Raw genomic sequence first — 21,804 nt, 5'->3', positions numbered from 1 at the left:
TTCTTCTCTCCCCCCACTCAGTTCTCTTGTATTGCATAGGGACAACCTCGAGGAACCCCAACAGCCTATGTCATTTTCTGTTTGTGTCTGGATTGAGCTTAGTCATGAAAATGTACAGTTTTATCAAAATGTCACAAGATAGATATGTAGAACCTATCACTATTAAGAATCACCTTTATAGTTACCACTTTTACCAACTCCACGGAAAAGCAAGGAAACATGTTATGACCAAAACTTCAAACAATCTTTATCTATTGTTTTGACCAGGGAGATCCTGCTTTTGAATACTTAGAAACGCCTGTCAGAATGAGCTTATAGACAAATATTTGTATGTCTTGGCCCGCCTCTTGTGTGTGTGTGTGTGTGTGTGTGTGTTCGTGCGTGCGTGGAGCTTTAAGAATGAACTCAAGGGTTAAACAGTAGTAAAATAGAGCGTCTGAAGACACGCCTTTCGATAAAGAGGCTCTGTATTCCAGAGATCACACCACTCCAAACCCCGCCCTATGCTTCTTGGGCTCCTCCCGTTCCAACCCACTCCTGGACCACATTGAAATTGCTCTGATGTTGCCAAACATGATTACACTGTCAGGAGCATCCCTGTCTAACCTCTCGTCCCAAGCGCATCTGAATCCAGAACATAAGAGCAGAGGAACTCAATAGCTTGGAAGCAGTGACTTTAAAATAAAACAATCGTTTTAACATTGTTATAGCTGTATCATAATACCTTATTGACAGTCAGAGTAAAGTGTAAATCATTTTAACAATTTGGCTGCAGGCTATGGAGCGGCTGCTGTGCGTGCTGTTGGTGTTCCTGGCTTGCTGTGTTGTCCAAACAAGTAAGTATCTTTATTCTAACATAGGTCTACTCTAGTGTATCGTAAACTTCAGAATAATTACCAATTAATTTGGCTTATTTGTTATTTGTTCCATTAATGCATAGTGGCAAAGTAAGTATATTTTGAAACACAGCCTACCTTCTTGTTAAATATTATGTCTATCGTAAATGGCAGTTATCAATCGATTTGAAATGTTTAAATAACCCACTCTTGGACATCGCCTGACGCATCACGACGGGGGAGGGGGATAGTTATTTGTAGAATGTAGGTCAAATTTGTGTTGCATCTTGAAGAAGCTGCGATAGTGTGCAACACAAATTGTTTCTTATTATGATCAGAACACAATGCGTAGGCGAGTATTTATTTTGTCATTGCACTCGCATTTACCTTTAGATACATTTACATGATCTATTTTTACCGGCATTTGTTTGAATGATCTACGTTCACAGCCTCTGATTTGTTGTTGGCCATGAGATTCCGTGGCCAATCAGATTTAAGAATGTGCAACAAGACGTTTCCGAAAGCTTGTTGTGGAATTGAGGCTAAAGGATGTTTGCATTGTTGTGCACCCTGAGAAGAGCGGCAGTTTACAGTTTTGCACTATTGTGCAATACTTTTTTGTGCAAGACAATTATTTTGTTAGTAGGCTATTGTTATTTTAAAGCTATAATCCTTCATTGCTACATCCATGTCAGGATTTATGAATTAAATGGATACTACGGGATTTTGCCAATGAGGCCATTTACTTACCAAGAGTCAGATGAACTCGTGGATACCATGTGGCCAGTATGATGGACGTTTGAGGTAGTTTAGCGAGCCAGTGCTAACTAGCATTAGCGCAATGACTATCTACCTAATTATATATACACCCATTGATTATATATTTTTTTAACTAGACAAGTAATTTAAGAACAGATTTTTATTTACAATAACGGCCTACCCTGGCCAAACCCAGACGATGCAGGGCCAATTATGAGACTCCCAATCATAGACAGCTGTGATGCAGCCTGGATTCTAACCAGGGACTGTAGTGATGCCTCTAGTACTGAGATACAGTGCCTTAGACTGCTGTGCCAGTTATACATACCTAATGAGCTTAGTCCAGCTGTTGAATCCCATCAGAACCCAAAATATAAGCTTTTTCCCTCCAATGTAAACAATATAGTCTAAATAAAAAATGACAACCTGCAGAGTCTCAAAACATGGTTCAAATTATAATGTTGATATCATGGATGGGCAGTCCTTACATCCATAGTCTGGCTGTGTCTATGAATTTGAGAGAGGTTACATTTCTTCAGACCCATCCCTCAGCTTTTTACCAAAACATAGGCGGGGTGTTGCTTTATTGTTTCAACTGCTCATTCTAGCTTTAAAGTGCAAAAATCTTCCAAATTCAGGTACAGCCGATTACAAGTGAGTTATTGTATAATTAGGCTACATAGCAAGGCTGCAATAGACTATATGTGTTCTCATCAACTGATGTAATAACCAGTCACATTGCAATCTAGATTCTCTGTTGTTCACTCATGTTTTTGACCCTTTCATGATGTATTGATGGCCCTATGGCATCATTGTGGTGGGCCACCTTGAGAATTAAAGGAATCCCTCTTGCCCACCTCCACAAAGCAGGACTTTTGTGTATTTCTCTTGAGGCAACATTCCAACATATTGGTTCAACACCATCTGCCCTGTATGCAATAACATCCAGTGTTAGTATTGGGGCCAGTATTTTTATTTATTTTTATTTCACCTTTATTTAACCAGGTAAGCTAGTTGAGAACAAGTTCTCATTTACAACTGCGACCTGGCCAAGATAAAGCATAGCAGTGTGAACAGACAACAACACAGTTACACATGGAGTAAACAATAAACAGTTTTATCATTAGTATGGAAATGTTTGGGGAAAAGTGGCAGGAATGTGTTGGAACTGACTCTCACACTCCTATCCATTGACACAACAGAGTTGTGTTGTTGTGAGAGCATCAGCAGTCTGAAACCGTTTGTGCTCATTGTCCATTGTCTTATCAGGAGGAGCGGACATCCCTCATATTGCGCAATTTGTAACGTGCAGATATATCGAGAATGTGACATCGAATGGGAGACTCACACTGGGAACTTGATTCAAACTCTTTGCAAATAATCAGAAAGAATACCGTTTTTGCCTTGACATTTTCTGAGGGCCTAAATGGAGAATGCTGAGCGATAAATGAAAGTAGTTGCAGAATGACATGCTCCATCTCAAAAAAGAGCTGTTCCATCACCTATTTAGAAAGTGGTACTGATTAACTGTAAGCCTGTGCAAATCACTTTATCATACTATCTGTGAACCATGTCCATGCCTTCTAAGTGTCATATTAAGAGATTTTTACTTTTATTAGCCAGCTTCAATAGCTCATCAAACAGTGGGCAGAGCTGTTTACTCTCCTCCAGCTTGTCCTGATAGGGGACGGAAGATCAATTAAACACACCACACATCAGAGGACAGATAAACAAGTATGCCACGTTACATTTCTCCCCAAGGTTAATCAGTAAACCTAGTCAGTCCGAGCCTTTGATGGACTGAACTTTAAGCCTAACCAAATGTTATTGAAGGCAGGGTATTCGCCTGCATCTGACCGTCATTTCTCTCTGGGAATGAGGACAGGTGGATATGATAAAGAGAGAGAGAGACTTTGATAGCCTTTAATTAGAGTTTGCAGGTATTAAGTCAATATACTCACCTGGCCCTAGAGGGTCATATTGTGTGAGTTACTAGAACCCAAACTGTTTTCCAAGGGATGGCAGTGTGAAATGTGATCACATCTGGGTATTCTTTTATGTTCTCTCTCAGTTGTGTGGGTATTCATTCACGTGTTGTTCTGCTCTTATTTTGTGGCTTGTCTTGTTCACTCACGAGTGAACTCTATAGATAAGACAACCAGGTAAGATAAGATTAAAGTCACTAATGATAAAACCTTTAAAGAAAGGGAATGCACATGGAAGAGGGTCCCACCAATACAGCCGCCCATAGTACACTTTTACATGGGGACAGCTGGGTCCAGAACTGGAATAGCAGTAACCTGTTTAGCTGTGGAGACATGGTGAATGAGGACATTGACTTCTCATGTTCATACTGTTTGTTCACAGAGAAATATCTGTACTAGATTGCCCCATTTCATTTCCATCCACTTTCCCAGATCTGCTGTTGACATCTGTTGAATAGTACGGAACAAAAAGCAACAGAACTGCATTGTCACAGTTTATGACCAAAATATCTCAGTAAAGAAAATGTAGGCCAAACTATGGGCCTTCCTCCAATGAGCATAAATTGTTAAATCTTTCCAAATTCCCTAGTAGGTATTATTTTTCCTGAAACTGAAACCGTTGGTGAGAAACTAAAGGTTCACCTCACCCAGGAACTGTCCTGTTTTGAAAATCCATCCCCAGTGGTCAGTAAAAAGAGTATCTGGCCCACTATTGTCTCTACTGTTATTATCATGCAAACCTTCCTCTTGACCCAATCAGCTACCAGTGGTGTGATTCAAGCTCCTCCCTCTGGTCAAGCTCCTCCCTCTGGCTCCTATCAGAAACAGGTGTCCATCCAGTGTTTTGAGGCCTAAGTGCAGGATAAGGAATTCCCAGTGGCATCTGGACACTGCTGTGAGTCATCTCTGCGGCAAGGGGCACTGATATACAGTACAGTGTCTTAATTGGTTCTTCCAGTTCACTAACTAGGGTGATTTAGATAGGGGGTTGGGTGGAGAGCTGTAGGAGGTCTAGAATGTCTTTGTTTGATGGATGAAGAGCATTCAGAACTGCATGGAGGAAAATGAAGATGTTAAAGAGAACATAACAGCAGCCAGCACTGTATGTCTACGATCTCTTTTCATTTGTCTTCAGTCATCACCACCCAATTACTGACAAAAATCTACATTCTCCACTACCAATGGCAGGTGTAAACGTTAGTGTGTCAGTGTGTCAGTGTGTTTGAGTTGTAGATTCTCCACATTCCTCCTCTATAGGCAGGTTGGAATTTGCATGTTTATGTGTCTGTACATGTATATGTGTGTATGTTGAGGGAGAGGGTCATAATGGGCCTCTCCCACCCATCCCCCTGCCTCTTTGTTGATGTGTTACCAGCATCCCTGCCATAGCCCACTGAACAGCCATCCCCTCCCCCACTCACTGTCACATATGACTGCAAGCTGGGAAATGAGACCCACCAGATGCAACCTGCTCTGGCACTTTTGTTTTAACTCTATACATTCTGATTTATGGTCTGCTCAAGTATTTGCCTCAGATAACATCCACAGAGTTACAGAAAACAGACAATGTTTCCTTTTCCTGTGGTTTATTGTGATGTCTGGATACAGGTGTTCAAATAATGTGTAGTGTTCTTGACTGACCTGACAGTATGTAGATGATAAAGCTGAGAAATACCACTGGTTGTCCTATCTTGCTAAGGCTTTGCAGTGCCATGGGCTTGGCTTGCCACGCGACCCCTCTCGGAAAGCATCTGATTTGTGTACTTTGCCAGGAGTACCAGTACCAGATCAATGTGCAGCTATATACAGTGTCCTCTCGGGAAAGCGTCTGGGTTGTGTGCTTCCCAGAAATAAATAGAACAGCAATTGGTTTCATTCATAAGAAATGTTTTGTCCCACTATACAATGTATCCGGGGTTGTAAAGGTTAGTCAGTTAAATGCTCCTTAAAGCCCATTTTGATTTTGAGATTTTGTTGTTCACCAGAATGAATAGTCATGGACTGACCGTGTGGGTACGTGTGTTTTCCCCTTATAGACGCAGAGACAGTATGCGGGATTAGGCAGTTCTTGTGTGGGAACGGAAAGTGCATTACGCTGAGATGGGTGTGTGACGAAACAGATGATTGTGGAGATGGAACTGACGAGCTCCCCGGAACCTGCTGTGAGTAACACATACCGCCGTAGCTAATAGGAATACAATAGAGGATTGAACCACACTTCTAGTTCAACATCTGTTTCAGTTTCAGTCACTGATGGTTGTTCTCTCTTTTCGGTTGCACCTGTAGCGGCCAGAACATGCAGAACCACAGAGTTTAGCTGTGGTGGACGTCTGAACCAGTGTGTTCCTAGTACCTGGCTCTGTGACGGCAAAGCAGACTGTGAAAATGGAGCTGATGAGGAGAGCTGTGGTGAGTGGTCCTGTCTTCTCCACTCTCTATTGTACCCTTCTCCCCAACTTACCTCCCAACATTTCCCCTTCTTTCATCTACTCTCTCTTTTCCCTCTCAGTCCCATTCTTTCCCAACTGATATAAGCCTGACAAATGAGGCTCCCCTCTAACACACACATCTCTGTTCCTCCCACAGCGCCCAAGCGCTGCACAGATAACAAATTCCGCTGCAGTAACGGCCAGTGTGTGTCAGCCTCTTTTGTGTGTGATGAGGAGTTGGACTGTGATGACGGGAGCGACGAGGCTTCCTGCCCACCCACCACCTGTAGCTCCACCTCTTTCCAGTGCAACAACTCTGTGTGTGTGCCGCGCCTGTGGGCCTGCGACGGAGACGTTGACTGCTCGGATGGCTCCGATGAGTGGCCCCAGAACTGTGGGACGCGAGCCCCTGAGGGTGCCACCAAGTCCTGCTCCCTTCGGGAGTTCCAATGTGGCAGCGGGGAGTGTATCCACGGCAGCTGGAAGTGTGATGGAGGGTTCGACTGCCTGGATCGCTCTGACGAGACCAACTGTAGTGAGTACATTCCCTCTCTCATATTACCCTTTTATTACTTCTTTTAGCTATATTCACTTTAATATTTTCTGTCTTTAATATGTAAATTGCATATGGATTTTTGACTGACCTCTCAATCTCTCCTTCTCTCCATAGGCCGCCTCACCTGCCGCCCCGATGATTTCCAATGCGGTGATGGCACCTGTATCCACGGCGGTCGCCAATGTAACCGCCAGTACGACTGCAGAGACTTGAGTGATGAAATAGGCTGTGTCAATGGTAGGCTCTTGCCCCACATAAAGCTACTACCCCTGCTTCTACTACTGTGACCTACTGGAATGGTAATACTACCTTTGTGTTATAGTCCCACTCTCCTCTCCTCCACAGTGAGCCATTGCAAGGGTCCCACCAGGTTTAAGTGCCGTAGTGGGGATTGCATCAGCATGGAGAAGGTGTGTGACAAGCAGCGTGACTGCAGGGACTGGTCAGATGAGCCTCTCAGAGAGTGTGGTGAGTATAAAGATGGAACATGTACTTAGGGGGGAAATTGTTTTGTCTATGGTTAGCTTCTCACGTAAAATGAGTTGGATGGAAACCGTGGGAATGCTATCTAGCTGTGGTTGCTGAAAGAAAAGAGGAGTTGTGGACTGGTGTGTTGAACTGTCACTTTTCTCTCCTCTAACCCTCCCTGCAGATTCCAACGAGTGCCTGTACAACAATGGCGGCTGCTCACACATCTGCAATGACCTGAAGATCGGCTATGAGTGCCAATGCCCCACCGGCTACTACCTGACTGACAAGAAACACTGTGAAGGTTAAACTCCTTACCACTATAGCTGCATTTGTGTCCACAGAGCCCAAAAAGTTGGCTCAATCAGCAGCCCTATTGGATCTGATGTCCTTGCCAATGTGGACTTCAGACTGTACATCCTTTAGGCCTAGTGCCAGGCGATGTGCCCATTGATACCTTTGCCTTAGTTCAATCCTGTATGGCAGTGTAAAGCTGGTGATAGTGGGGTGAGAAGGTATCTGTCCCGACTGGACCACTTCCCTGTGGAGCCATGATGACCCAGTGCTGTTACTGTCACACCCCCTTCATCTGACTCTACGCCACCGTTTACCTTCTCCAACACTGTGCCAGTTACACAGACGTCATATCTGTCCTGTACCTCTTCCCACAGATATCGATGAGTGTGCCAACCCAGACATCTGCAGCCAGATCTGTGTCAATCATATGGGCAGCTACAAGTGCGAGTGTGAGGAGGGCTACCAGGTCGACCCAGCCACAAAAGCCTGCAAGGCCATCGGTAAGTATTGGACCTAAGAAAGACTGAATGCTTACTTTGCTCATGTTTTGATCAAGTTTATTTTTATATTGTCATGGGTCATGCATTGCAGTTATTGGAACGATACTCTCTCGTCTGATCACACAGGCACTGTAGCCTATCTGTTCTTCACCAATCGCCATGAGGTGAGGAAGATGACATTGGACAAGAGTGAGTACACGCGTGTCATCCCCCGCCTGAAGAATGCAGTGGCTCTGGACATGAACATGGTTGCCAAGGAGATTTACTGGTCTGACCTCTCCCAGAAGAAGATCTACAGGTGAGCAAAGCTTCCATGTTATCTTTATCCATAGCCCTGTTGTAGGCCTATTGCTCCCAGTGATATTTTGATGAGGATAATGATTAGAATGATGATGATGGTATAATAAATATATTCTCTCTCTATTGTTCACCCTTCTCCTACAATCCAGCACCTCAATAGACTTGGCTGCAGACACAGCACAACACAAAGTTGTGATTGACAGCGACATCGAAGCTCCGGAGGGCATCGCCTTTGACTGGGTCCATGGCAACATCTACTGGACCGACAGTATCCGCAGCAGCATCTCCGTGTCAACCGCCAACGGGAGCCGCCGCAAGACTCTCTTCCAGAATGATCTGGCCAAGCCCCGCGCTATTGTGGTCGACCCCCACAGCAAGTAGGTCCCACACTGGCTTCAGGAATGAGCATAATGACTGAAACATTGAGCCTACACAGGATATCTGTTGAATGATGACATGCTTCAATAAATGTGTTCTCCTGCCCTCGTAGCTTCATGTACTGGACTGACTGGGGAACTCCAGCCAAGATTGAGAAGGGAGGTCTGAACGGAGGGGACCGTGCTGCTCTGGTCACAGACGACATTGTGTGGCCCAATGGAATCACCCTTGGTGAGCACTTTCATAACTTCCTACCTTTGTGTGTGAGGGTGCGCATGCATAATTGTGTGTGTGTTTCTGCATGGTCACTCTGGTCTGACTAGTTTCTCTTGTCCTATCCCCTGGTCAGACCTGCTGAACCAGCGGCTGTACTGGGTGGACTCCAAGCTGCACACCCTCTCCAGTATCGACGTCCAGGGTGGTGGCCGAAGAACACTCATTATAGATGAACACAGGCTAGCCCATCCCCTAGGCATCACTGTGTTTGAGGTGAGTGCCAAAATTACAACTTTAACTTTTAAATGAGGCACTATGAAAATAAGTCTGAAAATAATCATATATATTTCATATGTTTATGCAGAGATTAGAAATGTTTAAATGGAGTACTGTGTATTCTGTGTGTAGGAAAGAGTGTTTTGGACAGATGTCAGCAACAATGCCATTCTGAGTGCCAACCGTGTGACAGGCAGGGACATCAAGCCTGTGGCAGAGCACCTGGTATCCCCAGAGGACATTGTGTTGTACCACAACCTCAAACAGCCAACTGGTATGTATCAGGTCTCTCAGATTTTTAATCTTCCCATAGTTAGTTAGATCAGTAGTTTGTTTATGCAAGAGTAGCCATGGAGTTAGGCACCAATGGGTTTTTGCGTGACGGTTGCACCTCAGGGATGCATTTTATTCAAAGTGCTATTTTTGTGTTTGAGCCTCAGACTATTACAATTAAGTTGCAATGCTGCAGTAGCATAGCAATAGCAATGTGCTTTCTATTGAGACAAACCAGTACCCAGACTTAATCCCCTCCTCCCCTCTGCCCCACTCCAGGCAGGGACTGGTGCAAGGTGGCCAACGGAGGCTGTGAGTTCATGTGTCTGGCAGCCCCCCAGGTGGGCATACATTCCCCCAAGTACACCTGTGCATGCCCTGACAACATGCTGCTGGCCAAAGACATGAGGAAATGTGTACCAGGTATATATCTAGCTAGCACCCTCAGCCTCTCTATGTAGCATAACACAGGGGAAATATATGATCCCTTGCTTCCTGTATAATATCTAACCTAAGTGTTATCTGTATATTGACTAGCTGCACCAACACCTGCAGCTCCAGTCAAGCCCATTGTTCCCGCCTCCAACCCCCCACCGGCACCCGCCCACACCTCCCCTGCACCTCCAGCCCGCGCCACCACTAAGGCCCCCATCATCGCTACCACAGTTACGCCTGCTCCTCCCCGCACTACCAAGCCTGTGCCATGCAACTCCCAACCTGCCCAGCCAGATAGACCCAGGATCCCCCAGGCCCAGACTACCACAGTGCCTCAAGTCACCACTCAGGGTAAGCTTGACTTAAATGTGTGCTCTCATTAAATGCAGGAGTTATCAGCAATGAATATTTTTAAAGATGACTTTCCTGGAACATCACACTTTGACATGGTGTATCATTGGTCTAAATCTGTCTTGTTTTTCCCTTCAGACATCCGCCATGAATTTGCTGCTATACCCACACCCCCTTCAACCCCTGCAGCTTTATACATCGCGCTGCCTATAGGTAAGTTGCTTTAACATCACCGACTTAGACACACAGTTAGCATGATTATTACACACCAATGATGTGAAAACCCCACTTTAGCATCAACAAATCCCCTCTGACCTGTATGTCTCTGTGTCTCTCAGCCATTGTGTGTCTGGTGGCCTTTGGCGCCATGCTGGTGTGGAGGAACTACAGGCTGAAGAACACTAACACCATTCACTTTGAAAACCCAGTCTACCAGAAGACCACTGAAGAACAGGTGCACATATGCAGGAGCCACAGTTCAGACGGCTACTCCTACCCACCGGTAAGAGGTCAATCTCTCATACAGTCAATCTCAATGTCACTTGGAGTATGCTAGTGTTTTTGTATTAGCAAATGTAGCCTATGGAATGTTGTACATTAGCTGTAGTTCAGTGACCTAATGTATTACTCTTTGTTTCCTTCCCCTCAGAGACAGATTGTGAGTCTTGATGATGAGGCTTGACCGTAGTGCTGCCGTTCCCTGCCAACACAAACACTTTAAGAGGAGAAAGCAGAGGAGTAAGAGAAACATTTTATATAAGCTACCTGGACAATCTTATTTTAAAAATGTTACCTCACAACCTCAAAGACATAAGAAGGCAGAGAAAGTGTCATACCGCTGACCAAACCACTGTGTGCTCAAAGACAAATGGAAGCTCTGGAAAGAAAAGCAGGAAAAGGAGGAAGATTTCTCATTCATGTGTCTTTCTTGCCCATTTGTGCACAATCCAGAGCCATAAGAGACCATCAACTCATCTCCACCAAGCTTGAGTTTTATTGGCCCATTCTACACCATAGTATTTTTCTCAGAGACTATTTGTCTGAACTGTGAAATGTCTTACAAATAGAAGACTGTTTAGAAGTTGAACCCCATTATGAAAGAACAGTAATGTAATTGTAATATTTGAGTGTTTTGTGTTTGTGAAGAAGTGCCCTTGATATATGAGGTTAATGCAACTTTATTTAACACCACTTAGAATTGAGAAAAATCTCTCTTTCTTGTTACGTAGAATTCAGAAATTAGGTATTGTAAATAACGTAGGTATTTATTTTACTTATGTCCGAGACTGACAAAATGTTGAGAAATAATGAGCGGATCATAGCTTTTACTATGTCTAGACTAATTTCTTTGTTCCTGAAATGTTTTAATATCAAAATTGGACTTAAACTAACACCTGAGCCACTTGTTGAAATGAAACCCTTGGATAGTGAATGTCGTCTTGAATTCTATACATGAGCCAATTTTACCTCTATAACATCACCAGACATGGACAAAGTCAATTCCTAGCTTTTTATACCAATCGTCCACATTGCCTCACTAGTGGAGCACTATCCAAATGGACGGTTAAACACACTGACACTTATACTGTATGTCTATGTGCCTTGGTAACACTATTGCTGTCAATTTCCCTAATATGGTGTTTAATTGCAAGCCAAGACAGTAGATTTAGGACAGTCTGTCTGAGATGTATCTTTCTCATTTTCTGCCTTGTCTAACTTTCTGTCATCCACTCCTTCTCAAGCTTCCTGTTCTTTCAGCCCAACTGTGTGAGAGCAGTATATAATTGTGTAATTCTTCTATGACAAAAAGCCTTAAAAAATTGGTTTACGGGACCATATGAGCCATGACTACACTCTTAGAAAAAGGGTTATTGGGCTGTCCCCATAGCAGAACCCTTTGAAGAACCCTTTTTGGTTCCAGATAGAACCCTTTCCACAGAGGGTTATACATGGAATCCAAAAGGGTTCTACCTGGAACCAAAAATGGTTCTACTATGGGGACAGCTGAACCATTTTAAAACCCTTTTTTCTAAGAGTGTAGCATATCATGTCTTCATTCAGGTTCAGAAACATAAGTTGCCTTTCAATGGTTTTCACAGAGTTGTTTACTGGAGAGAGATATTTATTTGACTAAGTAAAAACTGATTTTGACAGTTCTAGGTACTGGAATAGAAGCTGTCCAAGTGCATTATATATCATGCTGCTAACCTTTTAACCAGATGATTTATTCAAATACTAATGATAGTGCTGAGGTGGCTTTAGGCTACAATGTTTGACACCTCTTTCTCTGAGATCAGAGTGAAATGAATGTGTCTAACTGTTTACAATTAAATGTGTTTGACCTTGAGGATGTCACAGTGTTACAGGTATTAGACAGACAGAGAGTTTGGGTAATTACATATGGCCTAAGCCTAACAAAGACATTATTGTTGGGTCAGTGAAAGTGTTTGTTTATGTTTCTTTTTTTAATGTGGGCTAAACATATTGTTTAATTCAATAGCTGTATTGAATAAATACAGAAATGTGTGTTAACTAACATCAACAGTGCAGATCACAAATATGTAAATATTATGTTCATAATGTATTTGTAAATATTAATTAAAAAATTTGGCCATGATGTCCCCCAGTGTAGAATTTGTACACCGTTAAACATTTGATGTACATAAATAAATGCTTATATTTATTTTAGAATCATTACACTGTGATTGGTACTTCACGTATGCCTGAAGTTTTGGTCTGACAAGCCTTTTTGTGTTGTAAATGTATCATACATACACAAAATACAGGTTACAAGTTAACTGTGTTAATTGTGTTTGCTGCCTTTGGTTTTCCATAATTAATCAATATTGAGATGCTTTAGTAGTTTCAAAATAGTCACCTTTCACATAGATCTATTATACCTTATCATTCCATCAGATTTTTAGCACTAAATTGAGAATTAAATATTTCCAGAATTACATTTCTTTAACCTTTTAGAGGCACTACCAATGGCCATTACATTAGCAGGATGACAGCCTGTTGAATAACACAAACGTTCTGTAATTCCTGACAGAAGCATGGAAGATATATATTTATTTATGAAATTGTATGATTGTAAATACACAAATCACACAGCTGTTTTATATTTCCGGACTATGTTGATTTATTGTGTTTAATTATATGGACTCAGACGACTGACCTTTAGTGTTTTTAACTAACTAACTATGGGAGTGTTTTTGTCTTAAATAAAGAAAAAGGAGCACTGTTTCTGCATAGATCTGATTATTTATTGACGGGACGTAGGCCTAGTTTTTGTTCAAGCTGGGATGAATGGGTGTATGGGTACTTTCTTTCCATATGTAGAATGAAATATCTCATCTTCCTGTCATATTGCCACAAGCTTTCTGGTCTACAAAGTCATAATGACACCAGTTTATGTCAAAGCTACTGCACAAGAACACATCAAGAGAACACTTTTCACAGCACACATCTCCAACTGAAACAATTTTGCAGATTGTGTGGCAGCCTTAAAAAACAGTGTCCAGAATAACAGGAACAGCATCCAAGAAAGCAATGAGGTCTCAGGCTACATCGCTCACGTCAAACTGTCTATGTGTCCTGGCAGCAGGCTCCCTACTGTAGACAAAGTTCAAGGCTGTGAAGGGAGGATAAATTATGACATACCAAGAAAACACACACACACACACACACACACACACACACGTCCGTACTTATGCATATGCAGTAAATACATAAAAAACATACAAACACACATACATCTCCATTCCATTCAAGTTGTGACTCTGGCTGCCATTGTGAAAGATGGAAAATGAGGAGAATCCCCATCCTTATTAGACTGTCATGGGTGCTAACTGACATTCGACAATAGATTATCATGTTACAGTACGACAATACTGCACACAATTAAAGATAAAGTAAATGCTAGGTTTGGATCACTGGCTGAACAATGTTAACCAGCTGTCAGTAACTAGGACACTTATTCAACTGGAGATTTGGCCTCCTTTTGTTTGATTACTTTACTTGTGACATTCATCCAAACAAATAACTGCTCCCCGGAATATGACTTCATTTCCTAACACAGTGTCCTAGACTGGTTGTTTTTGTTGGCATGAGGCATTTTTGAGGCAAAGAACCTCGGGTTGTCCTTAATCATTAACATAACAACATGAGTTCAGTACAGCTGAACTGGAGCTTAGAGGTACAGCAGAGTGTAAAACTGTAACAAACTATCAATATAGGCAGTATTCTTTATACTGGTATTCAAACAGATTGGTGTAATAAACAGTTTATATCATCAGTGTAGTTAATATGAAATACAACCTATCTATATGGAAACATATTGTAAGGGCTGTCGTTCTCCTCATCCTCGGATGAGGAGAGGAGAGAAGGATCAGTAGACCAAAATGCAGCATTAGGGAAATAAGCCATCTCTTTATTTGTAACGACGATGGCAACACGAAAAACAAAACACTTTCACAAAATTACAAAACGACGTAGACTAAACCTGAACATGAACTTAACTAACTAAACGTAAAACTCACGGACAGGAACAGACTACATCAAAACGAACGAACAACCGAACAGTCCCGTATGGTGCAAAACATAACACAGATACGGAAGACAATCACCCACAAACAAACAGTGAGAACACCCTACCTAAATATGACTCTTAATTAGAGGAAAACGCAAACCACCTGCCTCTAATTAAGAGCCATACCAGGCAACCCAAAACCAACATAGAAACAGAAAACATAGACTGCCCACCCAAAACACACGCCCTGACCATAAACACATACAAAAACAGGTCAGGACCGTTACAGAACCCCCCCCTCAAGGTGCGAACGCCGGGCGCACCAGCACAAAGTCCAGGGGAGGGTCTGGGTGGGCAGTTGACCACGGTGGTGGCTCCGGCTCTGGACGCTGTCCCCACACCACCATAGTCACTCCCCGCTTCTGTCTTCCCCTCCCAATGACCACCCTAAAACTAACATCCCCTAAATGAACGGCCAGCACCGGGAGAAGGGGCAGCACCGGGACAAGGGGCAGCACCGGGACAAGGGGCAGCACCGGGACAAGGGGCAGCACCGGGACAAGGGGCAGCACCGGAACAAGGGGCAGCACCGGAACAAGGGGTAGCACCGGGACAAGGGGCAGCACCGGGACAAGGGGCAGCACCGGGACAAGGGGCAGCACCGGGACAAGGGGCAGCACCGGGACAAGGGGCAGCACCGGGATAAGGGGCAGCACCGGGATAAGGGGCAGCACCGGGATAAGGGGCAGCACCGGGATAAGGGGCAGCACCGGGATAAGGGGCAGCACCGGGACAAGGGGCAGGTCCCGGCTGAGATACTCTGGCAGATCCCGGCTGAGGGACTCTGGCAGGTCCCGGCTGAGGGACTCTGGCAGGTCCCGGCTGAGGGACTCTGGCAGGTCCCGGCTGAGGGACTCTGGCAGGTCCCGGCTGAGGGACTCTGGCAGGTCCCGGCTGAGGGACTCTGGCAGGTCCCGGCTGGACGGCTCTGGCAGGTCCCGGCTGGACGGCTCTGGCAGGTCATAGCAGGACGGCTCTGGCAGGTCATAGCAGGACGGCTCTGGCAGGTCATAGCAGGACGGCTCTGGCAGGTCATAGCAGGACGGCTCTGGCAGGTCATTGCAGGACGGCTCTGGCAGGTCATGGCAGGACGGCTCTGGCAGGTCATGGCAGGACGGCTCTGGCAGGTCATGGCAGGACGGCTCTGGCAGGTCATGGCAGGACGGCTCTGGCAGGTCATGGCAGGACGGCTCTGGCAGGTCATGGCAGGACGGCTCTGGCAGGTCATGGCAGGACGGCTCTGGCAGGTCATGGCAGGACGGCTCTGGCAGGTCATGGCAGGACGGCTCTGGCAGGTCATGGCAGGACGGCTCTGGCAGGTCATGGCAGGACGGCTCTGGCAGGTCATGGCAGGACGGCTCTGGCTGGTCATGGCAGGACGGCTCTGGCTCTGTAGGGAGGAGAAGGAGAGACAGCCTGGTGCGTGGTCTAGGCACTGGCTGCGCTGGAGAGGAGGAAACAGCTGGAGAGAGAACCCGGAGAGACAGCCTGGTACGGGGGACTGCCACCGGAGGACTGGTACATGGAGGTGGCACCGGGTCTACCGGACCGTGAAGGAGGACACGTGCTCTTGAGCACCGAGCCTCCCCAACCCTACCAGGTTGAATGGTCCCCGTAGCCCTGCCAGTGCGGCGAGGTGGAATAGCCCACACTGGGCTATGCAGGCGAACCGGGGACACCACCCGTAAGGCTGGTGCCATGTACGCCGGCCCGAGGAGACGTACTGGAGGCCAGATACGTTGGGCCGGCTTCATGACATCCAGCTCGATGCCCAACTTAGCCCTCCCAGTGCGGCAAGGTGGAATAGCCCGCACTGGGCTAAGCACGCGTACTGGGGACACCGTGCGCTTTACCGCATAACACGGTGTCTTACCAGTACGACGCCTTCTACCTCCACGGTAAGCACGAGGAGTTGGCTCGGGTATCCTACCCGGCTTTGCCACACTCCCCGTGTGCCCCCCCAATAAATTTTTGGGTCTGACTCACGGGCTCCCAACCGCGTCGCCGCGCTGCCTCCTCATACCAGCGCCTCTCAGCCTTCGCTGCTTCCAACTCCTCCTTGGGACGGCGATATTCCCCTGGCTGAGCCCAGGGTCCTCTACCGTCCAGGATCTCCTCCCAAGTCCAGGAGTCCTTGTTGCTCTGTTGAGCACTCCCTTGCCGCTTGGTCCTAGTTTGGTGGGTGATTCTGTAAGGGCTGTCGTTCTCCTCATCCTCGGATGAGGAGAGGAGAGAAGGATCAGTAGACCAAAATGCAGCATTAGGGAAATAAGCCATCTCTTTATTTGTAACGACGATGGCAACACGAAAAACAAAACACTTTCACAAAATTACAAAACAAGAAAACGACGTAGACTAAACCTGAACATGAACTTAACTAACTAAACGTAAAACTCACGGACAGGAACAGACTACATCAAAACGAACGAACAACCGAACAGTCCCGTATGGTGCAAAACATAACACAGATACGGAAGACAATCACCCACAAACAAACAGTGAGAACACCCTACCTAAATATGACTCTTAATTAGAGGAAAACGCAAACCACCTGCCTCTAATTAAGAGCCATACCAGGCAACCCAAAACCAACATAGAAACAGAAAACATAGACTGCCCACCCAAAACACACGCCCTGACCATAAACACATACAAAAACAACATAAAACAGGTCAGGACCGTTACACATATTAACCATACTCTCTCATTTTAAGTAAACATTACAGAAGAGATAAATGGTGAGGCCATCCTTATGTTTTTTTGTGTACATTGAATATTTGCCAAACTAGTTTTCACAACTCAAGAGGTTCAAAAACTAAATTACTACAGTAAGTGGCACAGAGTCCAGAATAAAGTTACAGGGTTGAAGTTTTCATCTTAAATTAGCCATACATCCCCTTGTGACAGGGGAAAAGGAAGCTTGCTGTGTGCCACAGGCAGGTGCAATTGAACACAAGCGTCAGAAAATAAATGAAATTGTTAAAACATTTCTAGCTTGTTTATCCATGGATAACAGGGTTGACGTGTTATGATGATGGTGAAAGTCATAGAGGGTGCACTGAGGGACATGTCAAAATACTGAATTTTGTCTTCATTTATATAAAAAATCTGATTTTTTTAATTATCTATGTGGTCTATATTAAAGAGCACCTCATTAAATATAACATGCTTTCAAAATGTAACATAGGTCCACAATTTCTACTTAAAACATCAAAGGGATGCAAAAAGGCACTCATTTCGTGACACGACAGTTAAATTGCTGTCCCTTGGCTATCACCTCAGACCTCAAATAAACACCTTCCTCCTCTCTGAATCCCACTGCAGCCACACTCCCTAGAGCTCTTCAATACCTGGTCAACTATTCAAGACATGAGGTGAATGAAGCTACTTAAAGTCATTAATCATTCCAGAAACAGTCTTTTTATCTCAGGCACTATTATTTGCTTTAGGTGGGAAAGTGTTATTTTTGCAGACTCGTTTGACAGTGGTGATAAGCTACATAGATTGGCAAAGAATTGCAATGTAAACGTCACTGATAATTTATTGTGGGGCCCAGGGAGATGAAGACATGACTCAGAGTAGCTATGTACAAAGAGCAAACAGCAAAGAGAACATGGGTGATTGTAGAAAAGGCCCATGGAGTTGGTGGAATAATCCTTTAATTCATGGCCACTTACTCAGCTGGGCCAGAGCGCTTTAATTAGGTCAGGTGGCAATGACCGACAGATCTCATCCACATAAAAGGAGGAAAACGGCATCGCCTGATCTCGCTGCTTTCTCTTCCTTAACTCCGTCTGCTCCAGAAGTTCTGTGCGTCCATGAATCCACAGACTACTCAGTAAATATACCACTTTATGGTTAAAGGAATTCCTGCCTCAGTCTCATCCATTCTTCTGTCACCTGACACGTGACCACCTGTTCACCTTCACTGTCAGTCATCCTACCCGTCCAGCTACCCACATAGATTCCACTAATCTTTCAATGGTCCTTCAAGCTGGATGATGACTGAACCAAAGACAGGTGAAATGGAGGAGGAGAGGGAAGAATTGTCTCCACTGGAGGGAAGAGAGGAGGAGAGGGCAGCTGAGGGAAAGGTCTTGGAACAAAGGAAATATCCAGGAGCTAAGCCTAAAGCAACAAAGGCTTCATCCTCAACCACCAGCAGCACTAGAAGAACCAGGCAAGCACCTGGTTATCTTAAGGATTATGTGGTCGAGATTTCGACATCAAAGGGCAAGCCCACTAGAGCTCAAGGTGATGATGGATCAACTGTACGTTTCAGCCATCAACCATCTCCTCTGAGCCAAGCACCGGAAACTGCGTTGGAGCAGGAAAGTGGTCTACAGGAAGAACCCATGGAGGTGACTCCCACAGCACAGGTCAACCAGCTTCCTGAGGCAGGCTCCGCTCACTCCTTAACTAAAGGGAAATCGTCGAGGCACTCTAGACGGAGTGGGAGTTCGACCAGTGGATACCCCTTTGGAAGTGGCCATGGCAGCCGCCATTCACTAGCCCACAGCGATTCACAGACCGCTGTCCTACAAGAGAGGATGAAACTATTAGCTTTGGAGGAAATTGAGCGTCAGATTGAGGAGGAACGACAGGCTGATGAACGATGTCATCTATTGGATGTGCAGGCCCGTAGTGCTCTACAGGAACGGGAATTCATTGCCAAGGACCTGGCACAACAGCGACGGCACCGTCAAGCCAGAAGGGAATTGGAGGAGGCACGGATGGTCTCATCCTTCCTGGAGAGGAACGAACAGGGAGTTGACCTGACCACCCCTCCACATGGACCTGATCTGTCTGCCTTTCTTTCCCAATCTGCCCCTCTGGTACAACATGGCACACAGTCCCCGGAGGCTCCGGGGTCAACAGCCAACACGGAGCACGGGGGACAGGCCGCGCCACCAACGCCCTCTATGCCAGTGACACAAGTTAGCATTCCTCCATGTGGACAAAGCATCACTCCTTCGCCTTTCCGCCAATTACCAACCACGGCAAATCGTTACTCTCGTCCAGGGCCAGGCCAGTCCTCAAACATCAGGTGGAAGGGCTATCACCCAATTCCGTCTGCCACCAATGGAGGGTCTGGGACAGTAGGGGACCGGCCCAATGAGGTCACAGTGGGCTCATCAGAAGTCCCGGGTTTATCCTTCACGCAACCAGAAGAGGGAGCCAATATTATGAAACTTCTAGTAGCCTCAGCCTATGGAATTCCCAGACCCAAACTGCCATACTTTGAGAGCGGAAAGGAGAGTGAATTTGTCCTTTTGGAAATGGCATTGGAGAGCCTACTGGGTATTCACAGTCATCTCTCAGAACGCTACAAATACCAAGTACTAATGGATCATTTGCGGTTTCCTAGTGCATACAGGCTGGCCCAATCTTTTATGCACTCCGCAACACCATACACTGCAGCTCTCCAGGCCCTGAAGGCGAGATATGGTGAGCCACGCCAGTTAGTCCAGAATGAACTAAACAACATCCTGAACACGTCTCCAATTAAAATGGGAGACCATGCTGCCTTCCAAGAGTTCTCCCTGGCTGTCCAATCCCTGACCTCAATGCTCCAATCTGTTGAAGGAGAAGATGGGAACGAGCTGAAATGTGGCTCCCACGTGGACAGGCTTCTTAGCAAGCTTCCAGTGTACCTCAGAGACAGTTTCATTGAACATTGTTTGAACAGGGGCATCCTGAAAGAGGGCTCGAGAAGCACCTATGCACTCAGAGACCTGGCCGCATGGTTGGAGGTGAAGGCAAAGGCGAAGAGTATCGCTCACCAGGCCACAATCTCAGCCATAGCCACCGGGGGAAGGAAGGAGTTTGAACGCCAGGGGGGACAGAAAAGACCAAATCCCACTACCATGTACTTAAATAGTGAAGCTGGGGAGGAACCCGGGAAGACCCCTCTCAAGAGCAAGAACATCAAATTCCAGCCTTACTGCCCATATTGCAATAGTAAGGGACACTTCCTTGGCTCATGCCCCAGGGTAAAAAAGCTCACCCAAACTCAAATGAAGGCCTGGATCACTTCAGGCGAGCGATGCTACAAGTGTGCCCGTAGCCATAAGGCGGAGACCTGCACATTGAGGAAACCCTGCAATCGCTGTAAGGAAATCCATCTCACAGTGTTGCATGATGTAATTCCCCAAGCACAGAAGGAGCAGAGTATGCTCATGGTAGGAGCTGCAAAAGAGCTGTACCTCGACCAGCAGAACCGGTCTCCAAGGGTCATGTTGAAAGTGGTCAAGGTCACTCTGCAAAGTGAAGGGAGAAGCATTGATACATTCGCCGTTCTAGATGATGGGTCAGAAAGAACGATCATTCTCACGGCGGCCACCCGTCAGCTAAACCTGGAGGGGACTCCCGAGACCCTTAACCTCAGAACGGTGCGACATGATGTTATCCAAATGAAAGGCTCTGCTGTGACCTTTAGCATTTCACCTTCAGGAAACCGGGACGTGGCCTATAATATCACCAATGCCTTCACGGCAGATGGCTTGAATCTTGCTCTCCTGCCCGGTAAGTGTTCTCCAGAAACAATATCCTCATCTACGAGGATTACCTCTTCCTAACTTGGCCAGAGTAGCGCCACTTATCCTGATTGGGTCAGACCACCCACATCTCGTCACCCCGACTGAGCCTATACGAGCTGGACCAGAAGGAGGGCCCATTGCTGTCCATACAGCCTTGGGTTGGGCTGTGCAAGGTCCAGTCCATCTACTTCTTTCCACCCAAGCTGTACAGTCACAGCAAGTCCTCTTCACCAGAAGCAATCCAGCTCCATCCCCCTGTGCGGCCACTGACCTCCTTCGGAATGTAGAGATGCTCTGGAAGATGGACACCTTCTCCAACCGGAAGCTACAGGAGGTCACCCGCTCGAAACATGACTCCTATGCATTAGACCTCCTGGAGAAGCGCACCACTACCACTGAACTGGATGGCGTTCAGAGGTACGCAACCCCACTGCTACGGGTGCCCAACCATCCTCTTCTGGCAACCACAACACGGGCTGTACTCCCACTACTGCGTGGAACGGAGCGACGCCTGGTGAAGAATCCTGAGCTTGCTGAAGTTCATAACCGGGAGATTCAGAACCTTGTGAAGGCAGGCTATGTCACAAAAGTGACCGCTCATGAAGAGGGAAACCC

The 21,804-nt window shown here is 45.8% G+C and overlaps 1 protein-coding gene across 1 annotated transcript; it reads left to right on the top strand.

Moving 5' to 3' along the window:
- The first annotated feature begins 571 nt into the window (after positions 1 to 571).
- Positions 572 to 12,676, top strand: LOC129826074 (low-density lipoprotein receptor-like). The gene is made up of 18 exons (XM_055886387.1): positions 572 to 836; positions 5,617 to 5,742; positions 5,867 to 5,989; positions 6,167 to 6,544; positions 6,680 to 6,802; positions 6,911 to 7,033; positions 7,218 to 7,337; positions 7,705 to 7,830; positions 7,957 to 8,128; positions 8,280 to 8,507; positions 8,621 to 8,739; positions 8,858 to 8,997; positions 9,133 to 9,274; positions 9,553 to 9,696; positions 9,811 to 10,059; positions 10,198 to 10,272; positions 10,398 to 10,561; positions 10,709 to 12,676. Exons 1-18 carry the CDS (start codon positions 779 to 781, stop codon positions 10,739 to 10,741), a joined length of 2,643 nt encoding a protein of 880 aa, XP_055742362.1. The 5' UTR covers positions 572 to 778; the 3' UTR covers positions 10,742 to 12,676.
- Positions 12,677 to 21,804: the final 9,128 nt, after the last annotated feature.

Source organism: Salvelinus fontinalis, chromosome 2, assembly GCF_029448725.1.
Source record: "Salvelinus fontinalis isolate EN_2023a chromosome 2, ASM2944872v1, whole genome shotgun sequence".
NCBI lineage: Eukaryota > Metazoa > Chordata > Actinopteri > Salmoniformes > Salmonidae > Salvelinus > Salvelinus fontinalis.
The sequence above is the reverse complement of the archived record's forward strand: the minus strand, read 5'-3'. Positions and strand labels throughout refer to the sequence as shown.